The 11,200-nt window shown below is 38.5% G+C and overlaps 1 protein-coding gene across 1 annotated transcript; it reads right to left on the reverse strand.

The window, feature by feature from the left end:
- Positions 1-1,089: 1,089 nt before the first annotated feature.
- LOC143596729 (uncharacterized) lies at positions 1,090-1,929 on the reverse strand. Its single transcript, XM_077075431.1, has one exon. The coding sequence runs from the start codon at positions 1,927-1,929 to the stop codon at positions 1,090-1,092; it is 840 nt and encodes a 279-aa protein (XP_076931546.1).
- Positions 1,930-11,200: the final 9,271 nt, after the last annotated feature.

The following is an 11,200-nucleotide window of genomic DNA, read 5'->3' on the forward strand; positions in this document are numbered from 1 at the left end:
TGAGCTTTCGAGGGGATCAAACTTCTCTAATAGAAAAATATCACAAAGATTATTTTAATAAGTTAAAGTCATTATAATAATTACATACTAAACCATAAACGAACACATACGGGGTACAAGACCTCAATTAACATTCCTAGTTTAATACGCAGATTAATAAAGAAATTTTATATAGTTCCGAGATATCTGAGTGAAATATAATTTTGGTTAATATCAATAAATAAGATAGACTATATGTGTTGGTTAAATAGTGTACAACATTAGAGATTAACCGGCCAGTTACTATACACGACCGACACATGTGCACGTATTAGTTACAACCAGTTAAGAGAGTTAATATTATATATTATATTAAGTGTTGTTATTAATTGTCTTATAGGAGTATCACTTGATAGTAGAAATATTAATAACAGCCGGTGTTATGCCAGATTAAGAGCACGGTATAAGCGAAACCGACCCTTAAAGTCGATTAAGTGAATATACATGTATGAATGTGATATACATGCGACTTGATAATTGTATGGAGTATGATAATTGTAACTACGCGAATATAGACTTGAAATCCATAAGTTAGTTTATATAGGAGGGACGCCTGTACCGACATTTGACACCAGCTAAATAAACAATAGTTGTCACAAAGTAACTATCTTATTAAACAATAATAGTAAATTATAAAACTTACTAGTGAACCATTTAGAGTGACGTGTTACTGTGTTAGTTAACATCAAGATATGTCAATATTATGACGACTAAGAGAACCTATGAAAAGTCGACCAAATTAAATAAGCAAGTTCATATACACAGTATACTGGCACATGCCAAATTAAACTTTTAGAGCCCCCGATTTTTTTTGAACGGCAAACAAAATTTTATCATATAACTATAGTACAACGCAACTAGCAAGTTACTAGTATCACCTATTACAACACCAAACCACCCACGTACACTCCTCACGAACCATTGCTACCCGCACCCCCCAACTACATTAGAAGTTAAAACTACACCAACTTTCCCATGTTAATGTCACATCCTTTGATCTATTCTTAACCCATAAGAAACTTAGTGCTTTGATCTCGCTTATGACTTTTCTTAACCGAGCCGGCTTCCCTTCAAAAACCAAGGAATTTCTTTCCAACCAAATACACCAAATCGTAGTGAGACATACCGCGTGACTTTTGCTTTGCGATTAGGCAAACACGAGAACCTATGTAATTCCAACAAGTCCCTAGTCGAGAAAGCATATATAGGCGGGACCTTACACCAACACGAAATTACACTCCACACCAAATGAGCAAATTGACATGTCACAAATAAATGTTCCGCCGTCTCAAGTTCTTCCGAACAAAACGGGCACAATAACGAACCAAACGGAATGTTCCGTTTGGCCAACGAAAATAAAGACGGGATCCTCTCCATTTCCGCCCTCCAAGCTAGGATAGCCACCTTTTTAGGCACAAACCTATTCCATTCGAAAGAGTACCGACCATCGACTACCGCTCCCAAGGCAAGTTTGTTCTTGACACTCTTTACTGAGAAGCTCGGCCCGTCTTCCAAACCCCAAACAAGCAGGTCCGAATCACCGGTCAACCGGACCTCTCGACATTCTACCAGTAAGTCCCGCAACTCATTTATCTCAGCTAGCAATTGTGGTCCTCTACTCCAACTCCATTGCCCACATATTTCCCCATCAAACATAATCAATCTATCTGCTACTTTACATAGTTTTTGCATCTCCAAGCCGAACAGAAGAGGAAACCTTTCAAAGAAGGCAGTTCCACCACACCAATTTTCCAACCAAAACAATATCTTCTTCTCATCTTTGACCTCCCATCTGATGGTTTTATGCAGATTAATTCCAAGCTCCACGATATCCTTTTCCACCTTAACTATATTTTTCCAAGTAACCGGGATCGACTTTTTAACCGGCATAGCCGACCAAGACCTCTCCGAATGATGAACCGACCTCCATAGTCCACATTCCTCACTTTTAAACCTCCACTACCACTTAGATAGCATGGCGAGATTTATTTCACGCAACGAACCTAAACCGAGGCCTCCATTATCCACTGGCGCAATTACCCTTTGCCATGCCACCCAGTTTAATTTCGCCTCCGATCCGCCCCAAAAAAATACCCGACGAATCCTATCCAACTTCTCTAAAACACCCTCCGGAGCCTTATACATAGAGAAATAATATGTCGGTAATGCGTTGAGAACCGCCTTGATCACTGTTACTCTCCCACCAATTGATAACTTTTTTGCTTTCCATAGTGACAATCGTTTCCTAAAAACCTCCACAACCGGATCCCATGAACCAACCAAGTTCATATTCGCACCAACTTGTAGCCCCAAGAATTTGAAAGGAAAAGTACCAGTTTTGCAACCCAACAAATTTGCCATTTCTAACCTCTCTGGAGCGTCAACATGAGTCGTATATATCCAACTCTTAGCTAAATTAATTTTTAGCCTTGACACGAGATAAAAACATCTCAATATCCGGCGCAAGTTCAAAACATTATCCTTATCCCATTCCCCAACTAAGACAACATCATCAGCATATAAGAAGTGACTAACTGTTGGGCCTCTAACTCCACATATAATCCCTTTAAATAAACCAACACTTGCAGCCCGTTTCATTGTTCCTGTTAGCGCCTCCATTGCCAACACGAATAGAAACGGAGATAAAGGGTCGCCTTGGCGGAGACCACGAGAGCATTCGAACTCCGGAGTAGGTGACCCATTCACTAACACTGATGACCGTCCACCCAACAATATGGCAGACATCCAACCTCTCCATTTTAAAGGGAAATTCATTTGTTGTAGTACCGAATCCATGAACTTCCAGTTTAGCGAATCATACGCTTTTTCAATATCCACTTTAAAATCAATCCCCTCTTCTTAGACTTTTTCAACCAGGCCACAATTTCATTTAGGATTAACGGTCCATCTAGAATACTTCTATTAGCCATAAAAGCTGTTTGCTCGACCGACACCAATTTCCCAATCACCTTTTTTAACCGACTAACAAGAACTTTTGAGATAATTTTGTTTATACACCCAATTAGACTAATTGGTCTAAAGTCTCCCAGTTCTACCGGGTCTTTGATTTTCGGGATTAGAGTAATAAAAGAAGCCAACACCCCAGTGCTAAACTGCCCACCCGCGAAAAATTCGTTAATAACATTTGCAAAGTCAGGCTCGAAATAGGCCCAACAACGCTTAATAAACTTAAAATTATACCCGTCAGGGCCTGGCGATCGATCCCCCTCACATTCCCAAACCGCATTCTTTATTTCTAGTAATGAAAATGGAACCACCAGGTTATTTGCTCCCTCATCATCCAACACCGCTAGCTCCGGACACACCAGTCTCGGTCTTTCATTGATTGGTTCAGTAAAACGATCAGCAAAATAATTAAATATTTCACTTTTCATTAACGTCGGATCGGAATTCCAAACCCCTTGTACCATTAATCCGCGAATTCGGTTCGATGATAAATTCGCATTCAATATACTATGAAAATATGCGGAATTATCGTCTCCTTCTGAAGCCCATTTCGCCCTCGCTTTTTGTTTCATATCTTTTTGTTTCTCATTATCTGCCATCTCAATATATGCCAAACATTCCGATCGTATTTCTGATTCTTGTGTAGACATTGGACGTTGTTGTGCCACCAATTCTAAGTCGAGTAACTTCTTTTTTTCGCATCATATACCCCATTCAACTTCCTTTTTTTCACCTCCATCCATTCTTTAATTCTATTCTTTAACCAACGAAACTTGGTGGCTAACGCCATATCCGCCGGGCCATTAAACCGAAAACTACCACACCGACTTTCCACCATTTCAATAAACCCGGTATCTCCATCCAGCTATTGAAAAATCGGAACAGTATATGCCCAAAGTTAGTTGGAACCATACCTAGTTGGAGAGGTTTATGATCCGAACAACCTTTTGCAAGTACGTTCAACGAAGCGAGTGGCCAGTTATCCATGAATTCCTTACACACAAGGAACCGATCAATTTTGCTGAATTTATCACCATGGTCCGACACGTACGTAAACGCCCCGCCCCCCATTTGATATTCACACAACTCTGCCTCTGCTATAAAGTTATTGAACTCTTCAGCATTTGACGCCACAAATTCAGAGTTCAACCTTTCCGAAGCAGTTCGAACCTCATTGAAGTCCCCTGTAAATACACACAAACCAACCATAACCCGTCTCTTTTGTAGCAATTCCACCCATAACGCTCTTCTTTCACGGGGTCATTTGGGGCATATACATTGAAAATATTTAACGTAGTACTCGTAGACTTTATTCTCCCAGACACAATCAAGTACCTCTTATGTTTGAACACCCCACTTTTAGAGAAAAAAGTTGGGTCCCAAACACTTAACAGCCCACCAGACCTCCCCACTGCCTCAACAAGCTCGAAATCAAATCTAGTTCTTCCCCATACCTGATTCACATGAAAAAACGATGAAACCCCAACCTTTGTCTCTTGAATTGCAACAAAGTGAGCTCCGTGGCATGTCTTCAAACCTCGAATCCAATTTGTTTTATTGGAACCGTTCAACCCCCTGGCATTAATTGACATGATATTCATTGGCAATCATAGTTTCCATCACCCTCCTCGACCGCCAATCTTACAAGATCAACATGATGTTCAAGATCCACTCAATCTTTGTACCCACATGAATCGTTTTATTAACTTCCATCTCGGCTGTGTCTATCGGAGGTTCAACGCCACCGCTCCTCTCCTCACCCAAATCCTTTTCTACAACTCCCATGGATTGATTATCAGTCCCATCCATAGAGCCCCCATCTTCTGGTGTAACTATATTCCCAATTTCATCTGACGCCAGTGTGCCCATGTTTACAATATCAGTTTCAGACCAGTCTTGGATGGGAACGAAGAGATTTTGTCTCTTCCCTAGACACAACCTCATCATTCACCTCAAGATATTTGGGGGCTCCTCAACTACCTCATGATTAACCGGAACCTTTGAAATTCCTTCACCGGCCACCGGACAATCGACCTCCATTTGTGAGACACACTCCGGCGTCTAAACTCCAAATCTATCCCATCTACTTCGTGCACGTCCTCATCCATCCTAATCGGAGACTTCGCCACCTTTTGGCCTTCAATTACTGGTAGCCATGGATTTACTTCTTCAGTCCCCAGCCTCCGATTTTAAATAATTTTCGGATTATTACATAATTAATAATATATCTTTTTTTTTATTATTATTGTTATTATTCTTTATTGGGCGTGAGATTATCCATGGCATGCAACCAGTAGTAGCATTTTGAAACCCCAATGTCTGCAAATTTATTTGCTCCAAAAATCTGATTTCAAACAAAACACATCACGACCACAATCATCTGCCTCTCCCTTAAATTTTCGATTACTAACGTGTCCAATCTGGAACACCCTTCATCTTTATCATAACTCATCATGCAACCCACAGTATACAATATCAGGCCTGTGTACACGATAACAGTAGCAGACGACGGCAACAGGGGCTGTAAGCGAAGAACACGGAGGCGAAGGCTAGGGTTTCCCCTTAGCGTCGATTTTCCGGCAAGCTGAAAAGGTATAGAACACGCGGTTAATATTTCATTTACTAATTTAAAACCCGACTAAACTCATTTACTCGTTGCGTCCAGTTGAGCTCTCATTAAAATAAAACCAAACTTAAAACAATACAAACCAACACTTGTATAAAAATAAATAAATCTTATGTGCTTAGTTGGTTAAACTGAAGAATGAGTAGTTTGGTTAGTTTGGGTACTTGACTAGTTCGATAAAACCGAATATATGATTATGTGACAAAACCGAATAGGTATTTAGATAATAAAATCGGAGTATATGGTTAACTATTTGGGTACTAAGTTTGAGATATGAAATGCCAATAGATTGACAAACCGAGTTAGTTGATTTTGTTACTGAAACTGAGTTGAAATAGAAACAGGATTGGTTTAGCTTCACCACATACTATTTACCATACGGGTATTATGTGCTCAACTAAATGTTAATAACTTGCAAGTCATGAGTATTCATGCAAATATATATAAATGAGTAAACGGTTAAAACGAATAGTTAACATTTAACTACAAGCCGGTGAGTTGGAAACTCGAGAATGGCTCTTCGTGGAGATGACGAACCAATACCGTTAACCTTACACATATGCGACTATGGACGTCATTAGTTATTAAAATCATTGATCGTATTATAATATTTTGTTAATTGCTTATACTTACGAACTATGCTTATTAGACATAGTAATCATCTTATAATGTGCCTACATGTCTATGTAATTATACATGCTTACGTGATTAAATGACCATACTTGCCAACATAATTTATACGAGTTAGTAGAGTCGCTAATAACTTGATGTGTTAATGTTACTCGTCAATATTTCATTAAAGATAATATCGTAATTTAAATATCTATATTTAACTTCAATACTTTATTTGAGAGAGTGTATTATGATGCCCACAAATATATTTTACAAACAATATCTATGAAAAGGCTTTAAAATGTATTTTTGGTTAATCCGACAAATTTATGTTTTACCGATCTAAATATGTGAAGTGATTATTTTAAATAATAATGATACATAATAATATTGATTTTACAAAGAATAGTCTTTTACTAATTTTTTTTTAACAAAACAGAACCATTTAACTGTTTATTTTAACTCAACGATTAACCGGTCTTGGACCTAGACCTTGTCTCTAAACTATGGATTTTTTAACTAAAATTTAAGATAACATATTATGACTTTGAATATGTTATTGACGGGTTTCCATCTTAAAAATATAAACGTTTTATGATGAAAATCAAATGATACACGTTTACGTGGTATATGTGTTTCAAACTGCGAAATAAATGTTGGAAAGCGCAAATATATAAAACAATGCTTTCTTGCATAAAGTTCACGTAAGATTTTTTTTATCTCAATTATATGAAATGTTTCTTTAACTTAATTATACTACCTTATTTTGCAAGAAACAAAAATTAAACGCGGTTTACGGTTAAACCGACACGAACTGAACAAAGGGTTTTATAGAGTATAAGCACATAAAGTTTTCATAATATTTCAGAAGTTACTTATTATACAACACTCGGTTATAAGCTATTTTGATAACACTTGGTTAGGTTTCAATACTTAAATTTATACGTTTTGCCTCCAAAACAAAGTGCGGGTTTTAAAACAGTACATTTGAAACTTGCTGGAATTTCAGAACTTATATTATCATATTTTTGCCTATTATCTTCTAATATTAAATGTCGAGTCATAATATAAAGATTTGGGTTACGGAAGCGTAATTATAAGTCTTTACGCTTAAAATCGACAATGGCAATAACCGGCATTGTCATCCATTATGAAGCAAAGAAATGTTTTTCCTAAATAAAAACATTAAGACTGTAGATGTTAGTAAAATGTGATAAGTTTTAGCCGTTTGGCATCAGAAAATTTATGGAAACCCAAACTTATTACAAATGCTAACTTTGTCGAAGTTTGAAATATTGATGCATTATCGTAATGCTTACTTGCTATACATGAATTATATGACCAATTGCTTGACATAGATGCCATAAGCAAGTACATGCATGAACTTTCCTAAAAAGGAAACTTTATTTGTTTAGGATTTAAGACGTGATCAACACTTAGAGTTGACTAATACATAATACTAGGGAAAGTTATTAGAAGTGATACTAGTTCGATGAAGCGTTTACCTATTATAAATAAACATGGGAAAACCCAACTTAGCAATTGAACGTCCGACAGTAAATCGTAACACTTAAACATACCGAAGATCTTAATCGAACGACAACGCCAATAACAAATATTACATTGGTGACAAGTTACTTCCTCTTATATACATACTAGGCATACTTGGTGGTATCTAGCATCAATGCAAGCTCATAGACTATCATTCATTTACACATATTGCATATGGACTGAGGTGAGTTTCGTGCTGCCCTTTTTACTTAAACTTTTTGGGCTGGATACATGCTGGTTTTACTTATGGTGTGATATTTATCAAGAGGTGTTTTACTGCTAAGTTTTGTCCCAACTTTAACACAATCATTAGCCCAAGGGAATGGGCCGAAGGCTTGTATGGGTAGTACTATTTGGGAGACCCCCACGCACAGTGACCCTATGTTTGGTAAACCACACTGAGATCTACGGATCGTTGCAGCATATAACGTACGTGTTTGATTATTGCTGTTAGTAGGGTGATAGTCCGGGACGGTTTAACTTCTAGTATTAGTTGGGGATACTTATGCTAGTTGCAGGTTTGATTGTGGACTTGATTGATGTACACCATGCTTATTACTTACATACACGAAAACTTGTGCGCTATTATGATTTAACTCTTTTAAGTGTATGTGAGCTAAACTCACGAACTCACGAACTTTTTAGTTGACACTTTTTAGCATGTATTCAGATACTGTGGGGATTAACAATTTGGATTAGCTTTGGAATGAGAATGCTTAAGGATAGAGGCGTATGCCGAACATGAACAATGGAGATTAGATGCCAAGAAGATTAGTAGAACCAACCTCGGGATTGTAGCAGTGTCAGAGAAGAGATAGTTGTGTAGTTACACCTTGTCTTAAATACATAGTATAAACATTGTAGCTTATCTTTTTAATAAAATTCCTCTGCTTACATTTGTAACATCCCGAAATTTTCAAAATGATATTAATTATATTACTTAATAATAGAGGGAAAGTTTACTCGGGTTATCGGGAAATAAATAAATAGAGTAGGAGTTGGTATGGGTCGGGCTAGTGTTGGGTAATGGATATGGGTTATGGACTTGGGTTATGAAAGAAGGAAGGAGAGTCCATGGGCTTAAGCCCATGATCCCTAAATATAAATACCATTAACCACCATTTAATCCTCATTCTCACATATTCCATACACACACACACCCAAAACACACACGACCCGAACCAAGATCCGAAGGCGAAAACCCGAGCTTGTCGGTGCTGGAACGTTGTGACGGACCAAAACAACATCAAGGCTTAACCGTGTTCGTAGTTCGACTCGTTCAAGGTACGTTTATAGTTAGAAATCGTTCGTGTAGGTTCGGGTTGATTTGAGAAATGATAGATCTGAGTTTGTATGGTAAAAACGAATCCAACAAAGCTAATCTTACTGAAATGGTTATGATTTGATGGGTTAATCGATTGATAAAAAGAACCCGTAACCTATATGCCTAAATCGCACCCTTTAAATATCGATGTTAGGTCGATTTGATGGTTGGGGTTTGTAGGCGCTGGTCAGACGATCCCGTGGGTACCTAAATCGAGTTATTTGATTAAGAAACGAAGGTGATTAAGGGATTTAAGAACGAACAGTAGCTGCAGACGACAACTTCGCCTGCAAGCCAAGTTCGCCTGATGACAACTTCGCCTAAAGCTAAGTTCGCCTAAGGTTTAACTTCGCCTAAAGCTAAGTTCGCCTAAGGTTTAACTTCGCCTAAAGTAAAGTTCGATTAGAGAATAGATTAAAACGATAAGTAAAAGTAAGCTAATACTAGGCCACCAGATTAGATCAGGTGTTGGTGCATGAATGTCAGTAGTTCATAGTCTAGTGTCTGTAATCGAGTCTGTATTGTTATTTATGTTTTTGTTTAAAGCGAAGTTGTTAACAAGTTCGCCTAGGCGAACTTGTTGAACAAGCGAAGTTATGGACAACTTCGCCTGAACATATCAGGCGAAGTTGTCGTGTATTTATATTACAACTTACGGCTTGGTTTAGGTTGGTTGTTCAAGTTAGTCGTTTGAGTCGATCGAGTTGACGTGAGTCTGTAATAGTGATATCGTATCACGTGTTCGGTTATCAATATAACGTGTTCGTTTATCGTATCGTGTTTGTTTGGTTTGCTTTCTACGCTCGTAACGATCTACGCAGGGATTCCGCACCCGAGTAGACCGGGATATCTCGTGTGATCCGTCCAGGGAACCTACAATTGGTATCAGAGCTTTCGCTCGATTGTGTGGTTCGGGATATTCACGCGGGTGTAGAAATCGTCCCGTTTCGACTATTCGCGGGACGTGTTTTTGGTGTTTTTGATCATTCTTACCTCCTACCATCGTGTTCAAGCCTTTACACCGTCAAAAACCTCGTTAAAATCCGATTTACAGATCTGCAGAAACTTCGTGTTCATCAGGCGAAGTTGCCGTCACTGTGCGTAGGGTTTCGGCGAAGATATAAGGTTAAGCGAAGTTATCCACAACTTCGCCTACCTTCTCAAGTTCGCCTAATTTAAGCGAAGTTCTCTACAACTTCGCCTACCTCTTAAGTTCGCTTACCTCAAGCGAAGTTAAGAATCAGCGAAGTTAATCAGCAGTGTTATCAGAGAAGTTCTTCAGCGAAGTTCTCTACAACTTCGCCTACTTCAAGCGAAGTTATCCGTAACTTCGCCTACAGTACTTTAAAAAAAAAAAAAAATTAACTTTTCAGGTTTCTTACTTTTCGGGAAAGATGTCGTCGATCAACATCTCTGAGTTAGTGAAGATGGAAGTTGAAGCAGGGTCAGCTACCAAGGCCCCAAGATTGCTGAAGGGAACCGATTTCGTTGCATGGAAGGATCGGTTCATACAGTACGTCAAATACCAGGATGCGAAGATGTGGGTATGCATCCAGGATGGTTATATTCCACCAATTATGGAGTATGAAGGTCGTGACCAAATCAAGAAGTATAGTAAAATGGAAGAAGAAGAGAAAAAGATGTATGAGGCCGAGAGCAAGGCTCATGCTGCTATTACTATGTCTCTTCCACAAGAGATCCTTCATACGTTTAGAAAGTACACATCAGCAAGAGAGCTTTGGGAAGCTCTTGAGAGCAGATTTGAAGGGAATGTAGGAATCCGGGCTTCAAAGATAAAATTGCTCAAAACCCAGTTCTCAGTCTTCAAGTATTTGAAGAATGAATCTTTAGATGATATTATCACTCGATACTACCATCTGATGACTGAATTGAGCAACTATTCCATTTCCTACCGAGAAGAAGAAATAGTTGAGAAGCTTCTAGATGCTCTCCCACCAAAATGGGAGATGTACACTGTGCTGATGAGGGAAGACAAAGACTTTCCCACATATGATCTAGAAACGGCAGTCAACAAGCTCAGAACCTTTGAGCTTAACATGGCCAGAAAAGAGACCTCTATG

The sequence above is a fragment of the Bidens hawaiensis genome, unplaced genomic scaffold, assembly GCF_021521415.1.
Source record: "Bidens hawaiensis isolate Kalapana, Puna unplaced genomic scaffold, B.hawaiensis_p1.1 tig00046909_1, whole genome shotgun sequence".
In the NCBI taxonomy this organism is placed as follows: Eukaryota; Viridiplantae; Streptophyta; class Magnoliopsida; order Asterales; family Asteraceae; genus Bidens; species Bidens hawaiensis.